Raw genomic sequence first — 23,347 nt, 5'->3', positions numbered from 1 at the left:
ATCCGCCAGTTCTACTAGCCTATGAATGTCTGAGACCCTAGAATTCTCTTGCTAATTCTAGAGAGTAGATATAGGAAGAATGGGAGCTTCGAGAGAGCGGCCGTGCAGGCGGAGACGAATTTAGAGACAGGCAAAATATGCGGGCAGCCCTGAAGGGCGGGGCTGAAAGACGCACCCAGCGTCCCTTGGCCCGGGGAGCTTGAAGCTCCTAGGCTGGGGGTGCCTGGGACTCGGGTGGGCTTCCACATTGGAGCTGTGGGGTCTGTGCGGGGTTGCCGAGGAAGTTAGCAGTGGCGGGAATTTGAGGGAGTATGAAAACGGAGGGGACGGGGGGAATGAAGTGAGGTGTGGACGAGACTCGGGGGAAGGAAGGGGGAGAGAGAGGAGGGAGGGGGAGAGAGAGGAGTTGGGCCTTGGGGGGGGGGGTCAGGCGGGGTTCAGGATAAGATGGGTAGGAGGTTGGGTTGAAAGGAGGCGTTCCCTGCTTGTTACAAGTTTGCATTTCTTCCAGTGTGTGTGTGTGTGTGTGTGTGTGTGTGTGTGTGTGTGTGTGTGTGTGTGTGTGTGTTGGGTTGAAAGGAGGCGCTCCCTGCTTGTTACAAGAGTTTTCATTTCTTCCAGTGTGTGTGTGTGTGTGTGTGTGTGTGTGTGTGTGTGTGTGTGTGTGTTGGGTTGGGTTGAAAGGAGGCGCTCCCTGCTTGTTACAAGAGTTTTCATTTCTTCCAGTGTGTGTGTGTGTGATGGATAGGAGGTTGGGTTGAAAGGAAGTGTGTGTATGTGTGTGTGGTTAAAAGGTGTGTGTGTGTGTGTGTGTGATGGGTAGGAGGTTGGGTTGAAAGGAGGTGTGTGTGTGTGTGTGGTTAAAAGGTGTGTGTGTGTGTGTGTGTGATGGGTAGGAGGTTGGGTTGAAAGGAGGTGTGTGTGTGTGTGGTTAAAAGGTGTGTGTGTGTGTGTGTGTGATGGGTAGGAGGTTGGGTTGAAAGGAGGTATGTGTGTGTGTGTGTGTGTGTGTGTGTGTGTGTGTGTGTGTGATGGGTAGGAGGTTGGGTTGAAAGGAGGCTCTCCCTGCTTGTTACAAGAGCTGGAGGTTGAGTTGAAAGGAGGTGCTCCCTACTTGTTACAAGAGCTTGCATTTCTTCGTGTGGGGGAGGCGTTGGGGGGTCAGGTGGAGGGGATGAGGTTTAGGATGAGATGGGTACGAGGATGGGTTGAAAGGAGGCTCTCCCTGCTTGTTACAAGGGCTTGCATTTCTTCCAATCCACCCTACCAAGTACCTGAGGTCAGGATTAAGAGAGAAAGAAGGCAAGGCATCTAATCTCTCTCCCTTGCCCCCAATCAGGCCTCCCCGATGCTTGGAACTGTCCCGGAAACTGTAGTCCATCACTACCACCTCAACCTCCTTCCTTCAGAGGGATCCAGAAACTTCTGTCATGGAAAAGTACCACGTGTTGGAGATGATTGGAGAAGGCTCTTTTGGGAGGGTGTACAAAGGTCGCAGGAAATACAGTGCTCAGGTGGTGAACTAAAGTGGGTTTAAATCCCACCCCAGGGGCCGGAGCAATAGCACAGTGGTAGGGTGTTTTGCCTTGCATGCAGCTGACTCAGGACAGACCACGGTGCGATCCCTGGCATCCCATATGGTTCCGCGAGCCTGCCAGAAGCGATTTCTGAGCTTAGAACCAGGAGCAACCCCTGAGTGTGGCCCAAAAACAAACAAAAAACACACACAAAAAATATCCCACCCTAATGACCCCCTTCCTAGTGGGGCTTAGAAGAGAAGCAGTCATAGGCTTCTAGTCCTAAAGCACTGACTCCCTCATCATCATTATTATTATTAGTAGTATTAGTATGGTTTTGGGGGAGGAACCACACAGACTCAGCATGCTTAAAACTTAACTTCTGGCTCTGGGATCACATATGGTACTGGGAATCAAGCCTGGATAAGCTGTGTGCAGGGCAAAAGCGTACTGCACTATCTCTCCAGTCCCCTCTCATGTTACTTATTAAGTATGAGGTCCTTAAATTGGATAACTTGTGTCCAAATTCTAATTCTGTCACTTCCTTGCTTTAGAACTCCATGGTCTCATAGGCCTTCCATGGTCTCAATGTTCTTCTCATCTGTAGAACTGGGATTTGATTGAGGACTTTGAGCATTGATGTCACATTGAATCAGAGCATCCGACACCATCTAAAGTTTTTGTCATTATTAGACATACCACACAGAAAGTGATAAATCATTTGAATTCATTTCCCCTTCCTTGTTTTTTTCCTTAAGTTTCTTTGAATCTAGACTTCTTTGAGATAGGGAGATAATGCAAAGAGGTAGTGTGTGAACTTTCCATGTATGAGACCCAGATTCAATCTCTGGGCACCCTATGGTGCCCTGAGCTCAGCCCCGTGACCCTGTCTAACTAGGGAACCAGAAGTAGCCACTGAACACTGCCACCCTCCAATCTGGTTTTGAGTTATTTGTCCAAATTAGAATACCCTTTCTGGGATCGCCCAAAGATCTGACAATGACTGTTTCCTACTGGGGCAAAGGGTAGGAGATGTCCAGTAAGTTTGAGGTACAACAGAAAAACATAGTAAGAGACTGATAGGGATAATGAGAATCACTTGAATGATAGGACATCCAAGTTCTGGAGTAGCACACTGAATGCTAGAGCCCTGGCCTTTTCAATAGCATGCCTTGACTCTTGCCTTTACCACCTGTCCGACAGGTGGTTGCACTGAAGTTCATTCCAAAATTGGGACGATCTGAGAAGGAATTGCGGAATCTGCAACGAGAGATTGAAATCATGCGGGGCCTGCGACACCCCAATATTGTTCATATGCTTGACAGCTTTGAGACTGACAAAGAGGTGTGCTTTGACTATATTGGGTCCCCTTTCTCCAAGGATGAAGGAGTCCCAGGACTGTCCTTCTACCAGCTACATGCATCTAGGTCTTTCATTGCCTTTCCTCTCCCCCAGGTGGTGGTGGTGACAGACTATGCTGAGGGTGAGCTCTTTCAGATCCTTGAGGATGACGGGAAGCTTCCAGAAGATCAGGTGTGTTTCCTGCTCAAACTTTTGCCTGTTTCTTATTTATCTTCACATAAGGGAAGGAAGGTCAGGCCAGAGAGATAGCACAGAGATTGCCTTCCACATGGCTGACCCCACTTTGATTCCTAACACAACAGGGTCTTCCAAGCACCACCAGGATTGATCCCTTAGCCCAAAGCTCAGAAAAAAACCTGAGCACATCTGGTGTGATTCAGAAACAAAATAAGAGCAGGCAGGTAGGGGCTGAGAGATAGTATTGGGATTAAGGCACATACTTTACATGTGACTTCATCCAGAGGTTCCCTAACCACCTCTGGGTGCAGTCCTTAAGGCACCAAGCACAGTTCAGGGGGATTGGAAGGCTTGGAAATCCAGAAATCTTTGGGCCCTTCATTTGAAATGCTGATTCTGTTTGCTGAGAAAAGTACGAAAGTAGGGACCTTTCCTGAGCACCAATTGGGAAGTTCTCCCACACTCCAAAAAATAAATAATGAAACACCTGGTTAGTAAAACTGAGAGCACTGAGTCTTCCCTTTTTTAAATTCTTTTTCTGGGACCTGAGCCATAGCACAGCGGTAAGGCTTGCACGGCCAACACAGGACGGACCCTGGCTTGAAACCTGGCATCCCATATGGTCCCCCGTACCTGCCAGGAGGATATCTGAGCTTAGAGTCAGGAGTAACCCCTGAACTGGGTGTGACCCAAAACCCAAAAAAAAAAAATTATTTTTTGTTGTTATTGTTTGTGGGCCATACCTGGCATAGTCAGGGGTTTTCTAGCTCTGCACTGAGGAATTAATCCTAACTGGGTTGGGGGAACATATTGGATTTGGGTATTGAACTCAAGTCTGTCATGTGCAAGGAAAGTACTTTAACTCCCGTACTATTGCTTCAATCCCAAGTTCTCCATTTTGGGAGGGTTATACCCTGCAATGCTCAGGTGTAACTCCTGGCTCTGCACTCAGTAATCATTCCTGGTTGACTTGAGAGACCATATGAAATGCTGGGGACAGAATTGTGGTCAGCCACATGCAAGGCAAAGGTCCTACCCCCTGTATTATTTCTTTGCACCCACTTCCCAACCCCCCTGCCAGTAGTTCCATGTTTAAAACAATTTTTAATTGAATCATTATGAATTTCAGAGTTACAAAGTTAATGGGACTAGACTTGAGCAGTAGCACAGCATGAAGGCATATGCCTTGCACATAGCCAATCTGGGTTTGACCCCAGTATCTCCTATGATACTCTGAGCCAGGAGTAACCCTGAACATTGCTAGGTTTGGCCCAAAACCCAAATAAAATAAAACAAAATAAAATAAAGTTAATCATGAGTTTTAGTCATACAATGTTCCAACATCAATCTCTACCAATGACCACTTCCCTCCGCCATATCCTCAGTTTTCCTCCCTCCAGCCTGCCTCTTTGACATATACTTTGTACCAACTTCCAGCTTTCTATTTCCTCCTCTGATGGGATGTATTCTTTCCTGACCCCTCCCTAATTACTTCCTACTGTAAATCAGTTCTCTTGCTCATCATTTCTAGTGTCTTTGTGCATTTGTTATCTCTCTGTTTCTTTATAGCCTACATATGAAAAAGATCTTTCTGTGTGTCTCTCTCTCCCCCTGACTGACTTCACTCAGAACAATACTTTCTAGATCTGTTCACTAGCAGCAAATTCCATGACTTCATTGTTTTATATGTCTGAATAGTATTCCATAGTATTCTGTATCATAGTATCTTTATCCAATAACCTGTTCTTGGATGTTTGCATTGTTTCCAGATTTTGAACATAGGAGTATAGATGTCTTTTCTGCATTGTGCTTTTGGGCCCTTGGGATGTATTCCAAAGAATGGAATTACTGGATTGTATGGAAATTGAATTTCTAGGGTGGTTTTTTTACTGTGGTCAAAGTGAATTACAATTCTTTCACAGTAATATTTGAGGCACATAGTGACAGTGAATGAGGGGAATTCTCACTACCACTGTTGTCATTCCTCCACCCCTGTTCCCAGCATGCATCCCACATCTCCCTCCTTTGCCCCTGTAATGCTAGTGCAACTATTCCCCCCTTGTACAGCTTGTTGTAGATTGGGTATCGAGTCTGTTGTCATTGAGAATTTCTAGTTTTTTGAGGAATGTTCATATTGCTTTCCAAAAAGACTGGACTAGTCTATATTCCTACCTGTTTCTTTGTCAAATAGATATGATAATGTCTATCTCATAATATTACTGTGAAGACAAAGGATTAATTCATACCCAGTTCGTATGTTATTTTTGAGGGTTGCTGGGGATTGAACCCTGGGTTTTGTACATGCAAAGTAGGTGCTCAACATAATTTTATTTTATTTTATTTTATTGGTGTTTAGACCATATTTAATGTTGCTCAGGATTTGTTCCTGGCTCTGTGCTCAGGGTTCACTCCTGGCAGTCTCAGAGGACCATATGAGGTGGCACCAGGAATTGAACTTGAGTCAGCCATGTACAAAGCAAGCACCCTACCTGTTGTATAGTTGCTCTGGCTCCACTCACCATTATTTTAAAGTTAATTTTCTGATTCTTTTGTTGTTGTTTGTTTTGGTATCACAACCAGTGGTACTGTGGAGATGATTCAAAGGCCAGAGCCCATTCTTTGCATACTGAAGGCCCAGGTTTGATGTCTGGCACCACATGGTCCCTTGAGTACCACTAGACATTATCCCTGAAAATCAGCTGATATGACCCAAATAAGCAATAAAATTTTTAAAATAAGTCTTTGTTTTTGGGCCACACCCAGGTGATATTTGGGGGTTACTCATGACTCTGCACTCAGGAATTATTCCTAGTGATGCTTAGGAGCCATATGGGATTGTGGAGATTGAACCTATGTTAAAAGTAAGTGCCCTACACACTACATTATCTCTATAAAGTTTCAAAAAGAATGCCTGAATAGATTTAAACATGACTCACTATTACTGTTCGCACGGTGCTGGTGGTGCTGCTTCTCAGATACCTTTATGGAAGAAGGACCTGTATAATGGGACCAGGAAAGAGGAAGAGGACTTAGTCCCTGGTTGAAAGTAGAATGTGCCTAGGACATAATAATCCGCAGTAGTATTTGGTTGAGAACCTTCTTTGACCACTTATCCTACAGTTGTTGCAATACTCTAGCAAGCAGGCACCATTCATTTTCATAGAATGGTTCCCTTGGCATGTTCCTTGTTAGAGGCCATGTTGATCTCATCTCTCACTCTGTCTCTCTCTCTCTCTCTCTCGCTCTCTCTCTCTCTGTCTCTCTCTCTTTTCTTGTTTTGTTTTTGGGTCACACCCACAGCGTTCAGGGTTTACTGCTGGCTCTATGCTCAGAAATTGCTCCTGGCAGGCTCGGGGGACCATATGGAATGCCGGGATTCAAATCACTGTCCTCTGCATGCAAGACAAATGCCCTACCTCCATGCTATCTCTTCGTCCCCTATCTCTCTTTTTTAAGTCCTCTAGAGAAAGGGAATTTTGTTTCATGTAACAGTGGCTAATGTGCCACAGGATTGCTTCATGCTCATTACTGTTCTGTGTAAGATACTTCCCATTCTCACCAGAGAATAGTGTGGTTGGGACTGTCATTGTAGTTGCTTTAGTTTTTGATCATGCATTTAAGAGAGTCAGTACATTTGATTTGAATGAAGGGATTGGAGCAACACCAGGTGTGGCCCAAAAAACAAAAAAGAAAAAAAAAAAAAAGAAAAAGAAAAGAAATTGGGAAGGCTTATTAAAAAAATAATTGGGAAGGCAGCATAGAATAAAAGGTGGTTTGTGTGTGTGTGTGTGTGTGTGTGTGTGTGTGTGTGTGTTTTGCCATACCTGGCAGTGCTTGGGGTTACTCCTGGCTCTGTGCTCAGAAATCACTCCTGGCAGGCTTGGGAGACCATATGGGATGCCGGGGATCAAATCCAGGTCCATCCCTGCTTGACCTTGTGCAAGGCAAATGCCCTGCTGTTATGCTGTCGCTCTGGCCCCACATAGAATAAAAGGGATGAAGAAAAGGTCACTTCAGTGGGAGCATTGGGGAGGAGTTTGCAGACTCCTGATTTCTTTAGACTGTTTCTGCTCCCTTCCCTGACCCTTAGGTTCAGGCCATTGCTGCCCAGCTGGTGTCAGCCCTTTATTACCTGCATTCCCACCGAATTCTCCACAGAGACATGAAGCCACAGAACATCCTGCTCGCCAAGGGTGGGGGCATCAAACTCTGTGACTTCGGGTGAGGGGCCTGCCCTGGGGCCTTTATGGACTCTGGCTGCATGTTCAGGCCTGAGCTGGAGATGGGACAGCCTGTGGGCTATTTGGGCAGGTGTTATCATTGTGGCTCTGTTTGGTCAGTCTGTCTCAGATAGCTCCTCGGTTGCATGTCCCTTTGGTCATCTGCAGGTTTGCCCGGGCCATGAGCACCAACACCATGGTGTTGACGTCCATCAAAGGCACACCACTCTACATGTCTCCGGAGCTGGTGGAAGAACAGCCCTACGACCACACGGCTGACCTATGGTCCGTGGGCTGCATCCTGTATGAGCTGGCTGTCGGCACCCCACCCTTCTATACCACAAGCATCTTTCAGCTAGTCAGCCTCATCCTCAAGGATCCTGTGCGCTGGCCCCCAACCATTAGTCCTTGCTTCAAGGTAATGAGTCAAAAGCCAAAGTCAATTGTTACTTTTGCCCCAGAAACCTATTTTCCCCTCTTTATGCTTTTCTCTGGGTCCAGGACAGTACTTGGAGGTTATCTACCAAATGAATGGGTTAGAGTTGCCTACTTGTCCCCAGCATGGACTGGTTCTGGGAGGGTAAACTGTGGGGACCAAAACAGCAATAGCAGCATATCCTGGAGCTCTGGTTTTTTGTTTGCTTGTTTGTTTGGTTTTTGGGCCACACCCGGAAGCACTAAGGAGTTACTCCTGGCTCTTCGCTCAGGAATCACCCCTGGCAGTCTCGGGGATAATATGGGATGCCGAGAATTGAACCACTGACTGGCCTAAATTGGACTTGTGCAAGGCAAATGCCCTACCACTGTACTATCTCTGGCTTATGGAGCTTTGTTTTCAATCCCAACAGAAGGGTGATTTCTAGCAGGAGCAATAGTTCAGCAGGCAAGGTGTTTGCCTTGCATGTGGGTAATCGGTTATGGTCCTCTGGTACTGCATAGGGTCCTCAAGCCCGCCAAGAAGTTATCCCTGAGCACAGAACAAGGAGTAAGGTCCAAGTACCAATGGGTATGCCCCTCACTCTCTTCTCCCACCACAAAAGTGATTTCCAGACATCAGAAATTGGTTGGTCCTTTTACTTACCTCTGTTCCATGATATTCACAAAGCGGTGATGTACTGGTGCTGCCTAGGGTGTGCTCCAGCTTTTCAAGGTACTGGAGGAAGGCACCTGCAGAGAGCCACCTAGCTGGAGCCTGGGTGTCTTGCTGGGCTGCTCTGGGGCAGTGTTGGCTCATTGTATTGAAGTCTCCAAAGTCTGGAGGAGGGAAGGAAGGAAGGAGAAAGGAAAAGGAGGTGACCTTTTTTGGTATCTAGGACAAGATTGGGCTTTCAATAGAATTTAAAGGCACCCTTCCTCAGAGTAAAACCTCCAAACTTTTCTGAGCTTTAGCATATGTGAAAAGACAGCTTTCTCCTCAACTGAATTAGTCCTGGAGGTGCAAATCATTGTTCAACAGAATCCAAAGGAATTAAATTTGCATTCCTTAGGAAAGTTACTTGCAGGGGCTGAAGCCATAGTACTTGACCAGAGCCAAGGGGGTAGGGAACTTGCCTTGCATGCAGCGAACCTAGGTTTGATCTCTTGAATCCCATATAGTTACCTTATCACCACTAGATTGATTCTAAGTACAGAGCCAGGAGCACTACTGAGCATAGCTAGGTATGGTCGCAAAACAAAAATAAAAACAAACAAAAAAGAAAAGTTACTTATACAGGAAATGTCCTTATGTGTTAGATTAACTGGCTCCTAACTTATTCCTGCCTTATTCATTCTCCACCCTAGAGAGTGGTCTGGTTCTTGCTAATAAAAAGCTCGGGTCTCTTGGGGCTGGAGAGATAGCGCAGCAGTAGGGCATTTGCCTTGTCAGCAACTCAGGACCAATGGTAGTTCAAATCCCGGCATCCCATATGGTCCCCTGTGCCTGCCAGGGGCGATTTCTGAGCACAGAGCCAGGAGTAACCTCTGAGCTCTGTCGGGTGAGACCAAAAACCAAAACCAAAAACAAAAACAAAAACAAAACGCTCGGGTCTGTCTCAGTAAAGCATTGCATTCATTCGCCAGTCTTCTCCACTAAGCTATCTGCTTCTTAGGAGTGGAAGGCTTGTGTGTTGGAATTCCTGAACCCATTTTTACCTCCTTTCACTGTGTGTATGATTTCCCACATTGGTGTTTGCTTCCAGACCCGCATCTCTCCAGGTCCTGTTTTTGGAGCCTGAGGCTTCCTTCTCACTTAGATCTTTACTCTTGTTTAGCTGGATATGAGGCACCTCCCATGGGGAGTTAAGTTCATGGGGAGTTAACTGTGGCCTTGGTCTTTTAGAACCTTCTATTTCAATTTCAGACCCAGCTGAGAACTTTCCCCAGGATATCTAGTAACACATGTACCCTTTCCAGAGACATTTTCCTGTCTCTATGCCTTCTGAAGACTTATGGTTTCTGTACCTCTACACACAGTGACTTGTGCTTTTGATTATTTTGGGTTTATTTGCAGAGGAGGACCATACCTAGTGTGCTCCTAGCTGACTCCTGGCTCAGTGCTTAGGGATCGATCACTACTGGGGGGAGGGGGTTAGAGGGAGGAGTGTGAGGGCTCAGACCCAAATTGGCCATGTGTAAGGAATGTTCCTCACTCCTCTCTGTCCCGTTTCTCTGGCCCTTCACTTGCTCTTCCCGATGAGGTATATGCTCCTGCTGAGCAGGAAGGAGGGAGGGCAGTGAGGGTGGTAAGAAGTGCCTGGACTCAGCTTAGAGTATTGACAGTTGGGGACTGTGCTGTTGCCATTCTTCTCTGACTGTCTTTTCTCACTTCTTCACTTTCTTTTCTTTTATTATTTGGCGGGGGGCAGGGGTCATGCCTGGGGATTCTTAGGGCTTACTCCTGGCTCTGCCCTCAGGAATCAGTTCAGGTGGTGCTTAGGGGGCCCATATGGGAAGCTGGGGATCAAGCCCATCAGTGACCCTTCAGCATGGAATTTCTGTATGGATGTCCATGGCCAGGAGATGGGATTCCCCATGTTGAAGCAGTGACAGTGTCCATGATATGAGGGCAGGGCTGGAGAGTCTTTTTCAGACTGCTTTTTCCACTGTGGGAAGGTGTTGAGGATCTCCTATGCTGAGTCAGAGCCAGGGGCATTTTCTTTCTCCACAGAATTTCCTACAGGGACTGCTCACCAAGGACCCTCGGAAGCGGCTGTCCTGGCCAGATCTCTTACATCACCCCTTTATTGCTGGCCGTGTTACCAGTGAGTCATAAGAGTACCCATAGCTCCTCTACTGCCCTTTCTTATCTCAGTCTCTTTCTCCCATGTTTGCATCTTCCCATCACTGCTCCCCCTACCCCCCAGTTGGAATTTGCTTCCTAGCCTGTGGCCCCTTCCCTCTTTGTCACCTGGTTCTAATGGTCTTGGTCCCCAACCGCCTGGGGATGCTAAAATTGTCTCTGGCTAAATTGACCTGGCACTTAAGCTCCCAGATGACTGTGTCTTGTTCACCTGCTTTCCACCCTTCAGTACTCACTGAGCCAGCAGGCCCAGATTTGGGGACCCCCTTCACTAGCCGCCTCCCTCCAGAACTTCAGCTCTTGAAGGACCAGCAGGCCCATCAGCTGGCCCCAAAGGGCACTCGCTCTCGCATTTTACGGCAGGCCTGCAAGCACATGGCCGAGGAACTGGAGCAGCAGGTATGTGGTGGTGGCCCTGTGGGGAATCTGAGTGGTCTGAGCGGTCTGTTGACTGGGAGGTGGGGGTTAGGGGTGGATGTAGACAGGCGGGCAGGGTGGGAAGGAAGAGGCCAGAGATAGGATCCCCGCTGCCCAGTGTCTCTCCGGTCATTCTGATCATCTCTCACCTGCTGCCCACAGAAACAGCCAAATGCAGAGCCTGGCCTGGAGCACAAGGATGAACCTGGCAAAAGGCCTTCAGACACTATTTCTTTGCCCAGACCCTTGGTCCCCACACAGGAGCCAGGCCTTGTACCTATAGTCTTGACCTCTGAAGTGAAGAGAAGCTGGGCTGAGTGGGGTGCTGGAGAGGCACCTCCTGCTCCTCAGTAAGGAGGATGGAACCTGGGGGTGGTGGGGATATGTACTTGCAGATTTGGGCTCTAGCCAGAGCAGATACCACATATGCCTATCACCACTGTCCGAGTGCAGCTGGGGCTCTGGAGTATAATAGTGGGTTCTGGAATCCTACTTCCAAATGGTTCCTTTTGATTGTCAGGAAATTAGGAAACAACCCCTTCTCTATGCCTCAGTTCAGGGACTAAGGGGAAAAGGTTCATCCATGAGTTAATTAAGGGGGGGAGAGGGAGGCTGGAGAGATAGCATGTAGGTAGGGCATTTGCCTCACATGCAGAAGGATGATGGTTCAAATACCGGCATTCCATATTGTCTCCCGAGCCTACCAGGAGTGATTTCTGAGTGTAGAGCCAGGAGTAACCCCTGAGCACTGCCAGATGTGACCCAAAAACCAGAAAAAAATAAACCAGAGAGAGTGTGTGTGAATGTGTTAGTGGTGCTGATGCCAGGGACCAAGCCCAGGGCCTCACATTGCAAGGCAAGTACTCTATCTCTAAACTATTTTCCTGACCCCAAGAATAATTTCTATTTAATGGGAAAGTTAGTTTAGGGGCCAGTGTGATAGTACAGCAGGTACTTGCCTTGTACATCGTTGGCCTGAGTTTGAGCCCCGACACACCACAGGGTTCCCAAGCCAACTAGTAATGACCTCTTAGTGCAGAGCCAGGAGGGAGTAAGCCCTGGGCACTACCAAGTGTGACACAGATATTCAAACAATTTTTTTAAAAAAAAAAGGAATATTTGGATGAGATAGTATATTATAGCAGGTTGGACACTTGCCTTGTATCTCAGCAACCTGTTTTGATACCTGGCACCATAAAAAATCTCCTGAACATGGCCTGAGCACAGAGGCAAGAGTAAGCACACACTGCCAGGTGTGCCTTAGGAATGAGAGAGAGAAAGAGAGAGAGAGAGAAGAGAGAGAGAGAGAAAAAGAGAGAGAGAAAGAAATAGAGAGAGAGAGAGAAAGAAATAGAGAGAGAGAGAGAGAGAGAGAGAGAGAGAGAGAGAGAGAGAGAGAGAGAGAGAGAGAGAGAGGAAACCAGAGCAGTGACACTATATAGGTAAGGCATCTGCCTTGCAAGTGCTAGCCTAGGAGCAGTGGCACAGTAGTAAGGTGTCTGCCTTACCTGCGCTAGCCTAGAATGGACCGTGGTTCAATCCCCTGGCATCCCATATGGTCCTCTATAGTATAAAATAATAAGGAGGCCATTTTGATGGGCTTGAATGGTGGTGGATGGAATTGGAGGCCTTTTTCCTCCAGCCTAGGACCACATGTATCCAACTCCTCTCCAGCTGAAGGTCCCAAACTTCTGGATAGCAATGGGTAGAGAACTCATTCACAGGCAGGCTTCAGGAAATATCAGCTTTATTCATGTCCTAGCCAACATGTGTGGCTTCTCTCATACCTTTTACGCTGGTCTCCTAGTCAGCCCTGCATTGTACCTTATTCCTCAGCCATCTCCTCCTGCTTCCTCCTTCATTCTGCATCCGTGCAAATCTCTTTTTTTTTTTTTTTTGGTTTTTGGGTCACACCCGGCGTTGCTCAGGGGTTACTCCTGGCTATCTGCTCAGAAATAGCTCCTGGCAGGCACAGGGGACCATATGGGACACCGGGATTCGAACCAACCACCTTTGGTCCTGGATCAGCTGCTTGCAAGGCAAACACCGCTGTGCTATCTCTCTGGGCCCGCAAATCTCTTATGTCCCTGAGACCTTTTGTAACCTCCCCAAGAAATGGGAGGGTCTTTCTTGTAGGTAAGGTTACACAAAGAATACAGGATGAGGTTACAGTCCCCCAAGTCAAGGGTCATTTCTGAGTGCATAGCCAGAGTAACCCGTGAACATCACCAGGTAGTGAGTGGCCCAACCCCCCCAAAAAAACAGACAGAGAGAGGGAGGGAGGGAGGAAGAAAGGAAGGAAGGAAGGAAGGAAGGAAGGAAGGAAGGAAGGAAGGAAGGAAGGAAGGAAGGAAGGAAGGAAGGAAGGAAGGAAGGAAGGAAGGAAGGAAGGAAGGAAGGAAGGAAGGAAGGAAGGGAAGGAGGGAAGGAGGGAGGGGTGAGAGGGAAGGAAAGGAAGGAAGGAAAGAAGGAAAGAAGGAAGGAGGGAGAGAGGGAGAGAGACAGAGAGGAAGGAAGGGAAGCTTGTTTGGGGATGGTAGAGCTACTAGTTCAGTTCTCAGAAATTGCTCTAGGTAACACAGTGATTGAACCTGAGCTGGCATTAAAGGGGAAGATTCTTTGAATTGAGAGCCACAGATAAAAATCAACTGAGTTCAACTTGAGCATAGGGGCGTGGGGGTTAGTGATAACTCAGAGGGGTGGAGTTCATGTTCTTCATTGAGACCCTTAGGTTCTATCTCTGCCACCATCTGGACTCCTAGAACTGCTCAGTTTGGCTTAAAAGCTAAAAGGAAAAAATATCCAGAGTGGGCAGGTAGGCACAGATGTCTGCCTGTGTTATGGCCACTGTGTCCTGTCCTGACTAAATCCTGGAGGAACATTCCTTTCCCATCCTGCATGGCCACTTCCTTTCCTGGGGATGCACAAGTAAAGAATCTGAACCCCGGGCTCATCCTCTTTACTGCTTCTCCCACAGGGAAAATCGAGTCACACAGGATTGCAAGAAGCAAGACCCATGCCCTGAGCCGAGGCTAGAGGGGGAGAGTAAGCGGAGCATCGATGCTGTGGACTTAGAGAGTGAGGTCAGCTCCAGGGGCCCATGTTGATCCTGTTCTGGCTGTGGGCTGCTATGACTGGAAAAAAGTTTTGTACAACCCCAATCCCCACCCACCAATTGCAAGCTCCCTTTGGAGCACAAATTGTATAGCAGGCAGGGCATTGGCCTAGAATGCGACTAACCTGGGTTCAATCCCTGATGCCTCATATGGTCCCCTGAGCCTGGCCATGAGTAAGCGCTGAGCACTGCTGTGTGTGACCCTCACACCCAAACGAAACCAAAATGCTTCTTCTGGGTCTGGGAATTTGCTCAAGGATTGAAATATGCTCTGTATGTAAACTCTGAGCTAGTCATAACCCCTAAGCATATCAGGGTGTAGCCCTGCCCAAAATAAAAAAATTTTTGTTTTTGTTTTTGGGTCACACTCGGTGATGCTCAGGGTTACTCCTGGCTATGTGTGCTCAGAAATCGCTCCTGGCTCAGGGGACCTTATGGGATACTGGGAATCGAACCCAGGTCTGTCTTGGGCCATCTGTGTGCAAGGCAAATGCCCTGCCGCTGTACTATTGCTCTCAAAATATAATTTTAAAATGTTTGTTCTAGTATTGGAGAGAGAGCACAGCACAGTGGATAGGGTGCTTGCCTGGGCATGCAGCCAGCCAGGATTTAATCCCTGCCATCCCATATGGTTTCCTTAGCACCTCCAGGATTTCTTGAGTACAGAGCCGGGAGAACCCCTAGCATTGCCAGATGTGGCCCAAAAACAAAAATTAAAAATGATTTTTCAGGTGCCAGAGAGACAGCATGGAGGAAGGGCATTTGCCTTGCAAGAAGGACAGTGGTTTGAATCCCAGCATCCCATATTGTCCCCTGAGCCTGCCAGCAGCAGTTTCTGAGCATAGAACCAGGAGTAACCCCTGTGCACTGCCGGGTGTGACACAAAAACAAAAACAAAAAAACAAAAAAAAATTATTTTCAAATACCAAAAAAAAAAAGCAGGGTTGGGGGAAGAATGTGGAACGACAGTATAGTGGATAAGGTACTTTGCTTCGCATGTAACCAACCTCAATTAAATCCCAGCAACCTATAAGTACCCTGAGCCTGTCAGGAGTGATCCCTGAGTGCAAAGCCAGGTGTAAGCATTAAGCACTGCCAAATATGGCCCCAAATGTGTGTGAGGCTCTGAAATTGAGTTCCTGCATTGCCCCCACCCCAAATATCCAGAAGCTCAAATCAGTACCTTAATTAAAAAAAAAAAAAAAGTCTGGGCCCGGAGAGATAGCACAGCTGCTTGCCTTGCAAGCAGCCAATTCAGGACCAAAGGTGGTTGGTTCGAATCCCGGTGTCCCATATGGTCCCCCGTGCCTGCCAGGAGCTATTTCTGAGCAGACAGCCAGGAGTAACCCCTGAGCATAGCCGGGTGTGGCCCAAAAACAAAAACAAAAACAAACAAACCAAAAAAAAAGTCTGCACTCATGGAACTCCTGACTCCTTACTGGTTTATTATTTTATTTTATTTGTTTTGGCTATTGAGCTACACCCAGCAGTGCTCAGGGGTTACTATTGACTCACTCTTGGTGGTACTCAGGGATCATATAAGATGCTAGGTATCAAACCTGATCAGCTGCTTGTAAGGCAAACACCATGCCCACTGTACTATTGCTCCATCCTGTATTTATTCTTCCAGCCTTTCATTGCTGTTGTGATGACCAGATGACACTCAAACTTTCACTTATGCAGCCACAGTGCTCACCAAGTCCTGTATGCCTCTAGCTGGGGTGTCTGTATACATACTTGCCAGAGCTTATATTCTTAGTTGATTGAGACTTGGAGGTTAACAGTGGCAATACACTCGTGTGCTCACCAGGTCCCCTATCTTGGCCCTGGGGACCTCACATAATTACAGTTGTGGTGCTCACCACCATCATACCCCTTCTTGTGGCACTTTTATACTTGGTGGCAACATGACTGGAAGGCATTCACAATGCCAGGGATGGTTGAGTGCTGACATCTGAGTGGTTGAGATTGTGTTTGGTACATGTGAGCCAATAGGGAGTTGAACTCAGGACCATATGCTTGCCAAGCAGGCACTCATCAGCCTACCATTGGCCTTTGCCCTCTTTGCAAGCCCCCAGGATTGCTGCCTCTCCACTTGAGTCTGCCATCCTCCTTCTAACCTCTGTACCTCCTTAGGAGCCAGACAGTGACAACGAGTGGCAGCAGCTCCTTGAGACCTCTGAACCTGTACCCATTCAACTGAAAGCACCTCTGACACTCATCTGCAACCCCGACTTCTGCCAACACATTCAGACACAGTTGCAAGAGACTGGAGGGCAGGTAAGGCCCTGTTCAACACAAGGAGGAAAGACATTACTCCTTCTCAGTGACTGTTGAAGCCATCTGCTCATTTCAAGTAGGTTTGCCAACCTCCTTTATTTCTCACACCCCCACAGTACTCCGGGTCTGTTCCCAGATCTCTATGAGGAATACTCTTGACTGTGCTCATGGATCTATGCATAGCCAAGGATTGAACCCTGCCTCCCACACGCAAGGCCTGTAATCAGCCTGTTGAGCTCTTTGCCCAGCCCATCAACCTCCTTTAGAAACTCAGCGAGAAAATGCCTTCCATTGTTCTTCCTCCAGAAAACTAAAGTATCCATCTAGAACAAGAGTTCACAAAATTTTTTGAGGGAAGTTGGCCCACAACCAACAGTGCTCCTGACTTAAGAGTTTATGCGACCCTGCCATGTGCTAGGAAAATGTCTCAGCTTCTGCACTCTTTCAAGCTCACATAAGCTTTGTATGTAGGCACTGTAGACTGAGAGGACTAAATGGAGTCTCTTATAAAAAATGTGAGGCCAGAGAAGTAGCAGGTAGGGTATTGTCTTGCATGTATCTGATCCAGCCTCAATTCTGACACCATATATGATTCCCCAAACCTCCACAGAAATATTCCCTAAGCACAGAGCCAGGTGTAAATCCTGAGCACAGCTGGACCCCAAACTGACCCCTTCCCCAACAAAGCAAACTAAGGGACCAGAGAGATAGTATAGTGGTTGGGGGGTGCTTGTCCTTGTATGCGACTAACCTGGGCTCAATGCCAGGTACTCCATAGGGTTCCCTGCACCTTGCCAGAAGTGATATTTTAGCACAGAGCTAGGAGTAAGAACTGAGCATTGCCAAATATGACCCAAAATCAAAATAAGAAAATTGTTTTTATGATGAGAGAAACCACATTTACACACATTTTTTACTGATTTATTTGTGCAATGTCTTTTTTTTTGGGGGGGTGTACCCAGTGATGCTGGGTAACTCCTGCCTCTGCACTCAGAAATCACTCCTGGAGGGCCTGGAGAGATAGCACAGTGGTGTTTGCCTTGCAAGCAGCTGATCCAGGACCAAAGGTGGTTGGTTCAAATCCCGGTGTCCCATATGGTCCCCGTGTCTTCCAGGAGCTATTTCTGAGCAGACAGCCAGGAGTAACCCCTGAGCACTGCCGGGTGTGGCCCAAAAACCAAAAAAAAAAAAAAAAAAAAAAAAAAGAAATTACTCCTGGAAGGCTGAGGGGACCATATGGGATGCCAGGGATCAAACTTAGGTCAGCTGTATGCAAGGCAAAAATGCCCTATTGCTGTGCTATCACTCCAGCCCACTTGTCCAATGTCTTGTAAGATGATATGTCAAAGGGAAGAACCTGTGTCAGTGAAGTCCTGGATTTGACTCTGTCCAGCCAGTCCCCTGTCAGTTCATCTGTCACTATCAAGTACTCCAGTCTTCTCATTTGTTTTTGCAGTATGTCAGATCTCCTTGTCCGAATGACCTTCTGGGTTATAGACTCCCCAAGAAATGAACGATGGCATTGGGTCAGCTCTGCCTGCTCTCTGGGGAATGTACTCACGTACTCTCAGGTACTCATGGCTTCTGCCTCTTCTGACTGCTGTGTGTGCTCGTGTCTCCCAGATCCTGAAAGGCCTACTTGAGGGAGCAGCTCAGATCCTCCCTGTACTCCGTGTCCTGAGCAGTCTGTTGGCGAGCTGCACCAACTCCGAGCTTCTGTACCCCTTCTGCCGTGAGATGGGGCTCCCAGGGCTGTTGCTGAACCTCCTCAGATATAGCCAGGAGAATAGCAGCCTTCAGAAGGTGGGTCCTACTTTCTCCTCTCCACCATGACTAGCTGCCCTCTCTTCTCTTTGCTTTCTCGTTAGTAGACCATGAATTTCAAAGTCTGATGCCTTCTGAGACCCATAGGCAGGGTTGTGAGGAAAGCAGTCTGGGTGTGGCCGAATGCCATGCACAACAGAGGAACTGTACTTCATCCACCTCTCTCTTGCTCAAGGCCCAGCACTGGAGGTTCCTGGAGAAGCTAGGAGCCTCAATTTTTGTTCATTAGTTTCTGGACCACACACTCAATGTGTCAGGGTGTACTCCTGGCTCTATGCTCATGAATTACAGCTGGTGGTAATTAGAGGACCCTGTGTACATGCAAGGCAAGCACCTTACCTCATTACTATTTCTTTGGTCCTAGAAATTTATTATTTATTTATTTTTGGTTTTTGGGTCACAGCCAGCAGCACTCAGGGATTACTCCTAGTTCTATGCTCAGAAGTCACTCCTGGCAGGCTCAGGGGACCATCTGGGATGCCGGGATTCGAACCATCGACCTTCTGCATCCAAGGCAAATGCCTTACCTCCATGCTATCTCTCCGGCCCCTGTATTGCTTCTTTGACCCCTAGAACTCTATGCTTTGAAATGTTAACTCATTTGGGCTAGGGAGAACACTCAGAACTCAGAGACACAAGACCTGAGTTTGATCCCTGGCCGAATGAATCCCTGGTCCCCCAGCACTGCAGGCTGTGTCCTTGGTGGCACCCTCCCCTCCCCCTTCCTGACTTGAATGATGCTACTTGCCCTGAGTTGGCTAAGTATCACCAGGAGTGACCCTCAGGCTCCCTGAGTATTGTTTGGGAGTCTCACCAAAGAATACACAATGAAGTACTAGGCTTTGGGCATGCATTTTACAGAGAAGGGCCCTGTGGTTCTATACAGGCATGAGCCTATAAGATAGATGGCTGCAGAGCTGGTCAACGTAAGGACAGTCATGGAGAGTTTGCAGGTCCCAGAGCTTGTGCCTCTTCTCCAATCACATCCTTCTATGGTGAAGCTGATGAGCAAGAATCAAGAACTGTGAGGCTGCTGCTGAGTTGGAGATTTTTTGTTTGTTTGTTTGTTTGTTTGTTTGTTTGTGCCTTGGAAGTTATTCAGAAAAGAATTTAGACTTTTTGGGGATGTCAGTGTCAACAGTGTTCAGAGCTTTACTCCTGGCTTTGTTCTGTGCTTAGGGATCACTCCTGGTGGGGCTCTGGGAACTCTAAGGTTGAACTCAGGTTGGTCATGTGCAGAGCAAGCATCCTACCTGCTCACTCACTGTACTATCACTACAGCCCCTAATTTGAGCTCTTTTGTTTTTAGGGGGGCCCATACCTGGTAGCACTCTGGGGTTATGCCTGGCTCTGAGCTCAAAAATTATTCCTGGGGCCCGAAGAGATAGCACAGCGGGGCGTTTGCCTTGCAAGCAGCCAATCCAGGACCAAAGGTGGCTGGTTCGAATCCCGGTGTCCCATATGGTCCCCCGTGCCTGCCAGGAGCTATTTCTGAGCAGACAGCCAGGAGTAACCCCTGAGCAATGCCGGGTGTGGCCCAAAAACAAAAAACAAAACAAACAAACAAAAAAAATTATTCCTGGCAGGCTTGAGGGACTATGTGGGATGCTGAGAATCAAACCTAGCTTAGCCTCTTGCAAATTAAACACCCTACCTGCTATGCTATCACTTCAGTCCCTAGTTTGAGGTCTTTTTTTGTTTTGTTTTGTTTTTGTTTTTTGTTTTTCGGTCACACCCGGCAGTGCACAGGAGTTACTCCTGGCTCTACTCTCAGAAATTGCTCCTGGCAGGCTCAGGGTACCATATGGGATGCCAGAATTTGAACCACTGTCCTTCAAGCATACAAGGCAAATGCCCTACCTCCATGCTATCTCTCCGGCCCCATAATTTGAGGTCTTTTGAAAAACAAAACTGGGGCCGGGTAGGTGGCGCTGGAGGTAAGGTGTCTGCCTTGCAAGCGCTAGCCAAGGAAGGACCGCGGTTCGATCCCCCGGCGTCCCATATGGTCCCCCCAAGCCAGGGGCGATTTCTGAGCACATAGCCAGGAGTAACCCCTGAGCGTCAAACGGGTGTGGCCCAAAAACCAAAAAAAAAAAAAAAAAAAAGAAAAACAAAACTACTTTCAAATGCAGTTTAGTCAAGCAAGACACCATTTTGGCCCTCGAGCAGCAGAGAATGTTCTCTCTCTCTCTCTCTCTCTCTCTCTCTCTCTCTCTCTCTCTCTCTCTCTCTCTCTCTCGCTCTCTCTCGCTCTCTCTCTCGCTCTTGCTCTCACTCTCTCTTGCTCTCTCTCGCTCTCTCTCGCTCTCACTCTCTCTCTCTCTTTCCTCTCTCCCCTCTCCCTTCTCTCTCTCTCCTCTTTTCCCCAGCTTGTCTTTTTAGGCTCACCAGACTGGGTGTTGCTGTGCCTTTTTCCCTCTTTGTCTCCTCTTTGTCTCCACCCTGAGCGTTGCCTGACTCTCTCCTCCTTCCTGGCAGCAAAACTGGTACGGCGGCCTCTTACGGGACCTCCTGGCAGCAATTCAGTCCTACTTTGCCTGCTCCTTCAATCTGGAGAGGAACCAGACGGAGGACAGGTGGGACAAACTGCAGAACTGCCCTCCTGGCGAGACTCGGCTTTAGTGTGTACCTTCATATATCTAAGAACCCCAACTTGGTAGCGGCTGAATCAATAGGGACTGTGGTTTGTGCCAAATCTAGCTGTCAGCTAAATAATTCTTCAGAATCCAACTGGGTGTTAATTTTTTTAGTTTTGGGGCCATACCTAGAAATGTGGTATGAACCAGACTCCTGGCTCTCTGCTCAGGGATCACTCCTGACAGTGTTTGGCGACTGTAATAGGGTGCCAGCGATTGAACCTGGAGTTGGCTACATGTAAGGCAAATGCTCTACCTGCTGTACCATTGTTCCAGGCCCAGATCATTTATTTATTTTTGAGCTACACCCAGTGGTGCTCAGAGATTAATATTGGCTCTGCACTTAGGAATTACTCCTGGCAGGCTTGGTGGATCATATGAGATGCTTGGGATTGAACCCAGATTGTCATGTGTGAGGCCAGTACCCTACCTGCTGTGTTATCACTCTGCCCTCTAACCCCAGCCAGTCTTTTTTTTTTTTTTTTTGGGTGGGGGGGGGTCACACCTGGTAGTGCTCAGGGATTTCTGCTCAGAATTAGCTCCTGACAGGCTCGGGGGACCAAAAGGGATGCCAAATTTGAACCACCGTCCTTCTACATGCAAGGCAAATGCCCTGCCTCCTATCTTTCTGGTCCCCACTGTTCAGTTTATCTCCAGAAGACTTTCAAGTTTTAGGGGTTAGCCATCCCCAAGATTCTCACAAGAAAGGTGAAGATGGAAAAACCTAGCAGAGAAAGACCCAGAAGTACTGTCAGTTTGTGTAGAAGGCTGTGTATGGGCATGCCTGGAGTGGGAGGGAGGGAACATTTCCTCTGCCTGCCCAGCGAGTGCTGAGCTTGCTCCTGCAGGGGCTTTCAATTGAGAGAGAAGAAGAAACTATGGGCTCATTTTCCTTCAGCCTACAGGTATTCCAGGAGGCTGCCAACCTCTTCCTGGACCATCTGGGGAAACTGCTGGCCCGGCCTGATGACTCAGAGCAGACTTTTCGGAGGGACAGTCTCCTGGTAACCTGCTTCCATGTCCAGAGTTCCATCAACCCCTTCCCTGTTGTGTTATCCTTTTCTTTGGGCCACTGAGGATGAGATCAGGGTCAAATGACACACTGACAATGCCATCTAAGGGAAAGAAGAAAAGAACATCTCCATTGTGAAGGGAGTAGGGCCAGCGTGGAGACAGTTGGAAGTGAGCAAGCTTAAGAGTAAGGAGTATTGGAGCTGGAGAGATACCACAGTGAGCTGAGCAATAGCTTTGCCCTGGGTTCAATCTATGGCATCCTATATGGTCCACCAGTCACCATCAGGAGTAATCCTGAGTGCAGAGCCAGGAATAATCACCAGGTGATTACTCTGAGCATAATCGGGTATGGTTCAAAAACAACAACAACAAAAAGTGGGGAGAACAGGGTCAAAGATATCAAGTAGCAGCTAGGGCACTTGCCTTGCACACAGTAAACCAGGTTCAACCCCCAGTATCCCTAAATGTCTGAGCACCACCAGGGCTGATTCCTGAGCATTGAACCCTACTAGGTGTCATCCAAATTTAAAAAAAGAAAAAAAGGGAGTGTGGGGAGAGTCCATGCAGAGTTTACATGAGATTTCAAAGGGCCCTGAAAAAGGACCATGGGGAGGACTAGATGGGGAGGGAACCATTGCTTAGAAGTTCGAAGTGTGCATAGAAAGTTGCCTGGTATGTATGTGAAGTGGGACAACAGGGAGGATATGGTTCGCAGGTCAAAAAGGGCCCAGTGGTCCAAAGCAGGATGCCTACTTTGGGAAGCAAGGGTAGAAATACTTCTCTTTGGAGAGACTGGCAGATCTACAGGCTTCCTGACCTCATCAGTGTCCTGTGGGCTAAGGAAGAAACTCCAGAAGAGAGCAGGAATTGCTAAGAGACAAAGATAGGGGCATGCAAGTGAAAAGCTTTCCCATCATTGTCACAATCAGGAACCCAGCTCTGGTGTCCTAACTTATCTCTACTTTAAAATTAAAAGAAAAATTTGAGGGGTGGGGGCTGAGAGAGTACAGTGGAGAGGGTATTTGCCTTGACATGACTGACTCAGGTTTGATCCCTGTACCCCACATAGTCCCTTGAGCTCTGACAGGCTTATTTGGTTTCTGTTGTTATTTTGGATTTTTGGATCACACCCACCAGTGCTTACTTATAGCTCTGCATTGAGGGATCCTGATGGAGCCAAGGAAACTATATCTAGTACCAGGGATTGAACCCCAGTCAGCTGAATGCAAGGCAAGTGCCTTCCCTACTGTCTTTTTTCCTTGGCTTGTTCCTGCCTAGCTCATTATCATTCAGTTCCTTCTTACATGAGTGCCTGGTCAGCTTTTCTCCGTCTTTCAAGTCAGGAAGCTTTTTAGTTTTGGTTTGGCTTGGGACTATATCCAGAGGGGACAACTTTCCAACTCTGTGCTGCACCTGGGGTTTATACAGGCAATGTCTGTGCACAGCCCATTGAAATCTCTCTGGCACAAGTCAGGAAGCTTTGGCTAGTAGTAGACCAGCACTTC

The 23,347-nt window shown here is 47.7% G+C and overlaps 1 protein-coding gene across 1 annotated transcript in view; it reads left to right on the top strand.

Annotated features, from left to right (window-relative positions):
- The first annotated feature begins 234 nt into the window (after nucleotides 1-234).
- STK36 (serine/threonine kinase 36) overlaps nucleotides 235-23,347 on the top strand; it is a 42,105-nt gene continuing 18,992 nt past the window's right edge. The window contains exons 1-14 of the mRNA XM_049768062.1: nucleotides 235-309; nucleotides 1,340-1,514; nucleotides 2,721-2,861; nucleotides 2,973-3,050; nucleotides 7,147-7,277; nucleotides 7,445-7,694; nucleotides 10,425-10,518; nucleotides 10,786-10,955; nucleotides 11,136-11,323; nucleotides 13,951-14,056; nucleotides 16,225-16,368; nucleotides 17,992-18,171; nucleotides 20,671-20,768; nucleotides 21,727-21,832. Coding sequence (XP_049624019.1) covers nucleotides 1,431-1,514; nucleotides 2,721-2,861; nucleotides 2,973-3,050; nucleotides 7,147-7,277; nucleotides 7,445-7,694; nucleotides 10,425-10,518; nucleotides 10,786-10,955; nucleotides 11,136-11,323; nucleotides 13,951-14,056; nucleotides 16,225-16,368; nucleotides 17,992-18,171; nucleotides 20,671-20,768; nucleotides 21,727-21,832 — 1,770 coding nt within the window. The 5' untranslated portion in view covers nucleotides 235-309; nucleotides 1,340-1,430. The remainder of the gene's footprint in view (nucleotides 310-1,339; nucleotides 1,515-2,720; nucleotides 2,862-2,972; nucleotides 3,051-7,146; nucleotides 7,278-7,444; nucleotides 7,695-10,424; nucleotides 10,519-10,785; nucleotides 10,956-11,135; nucleotides 11,324-13,950; nucleotides 14,057-16,224; nucleotides 16,369-17,991; nucleotides 18,172-20,670; nucleotides 20,769-21,726; nucleotides 21,833-23,347) is intronic.

This window comes from Suncus etruscus, chromosome 2 (assembly GCF_024139225.1).
Source record: "Suncus etruscus isolate mSunEtr1 chromosome 2, mSunEtr1.pri.cur, whole genome shotgun sequence".
Classification (NCBI taxonomy): Eukaryota; Metazoa; Chordata; class Mammalia; order Eulipotyphla; family Soricidae; genus Suncus; species Suncus etruscus.
This window is presented reverse-complemented; position numbering and strand designations above follow the sequence as displayed.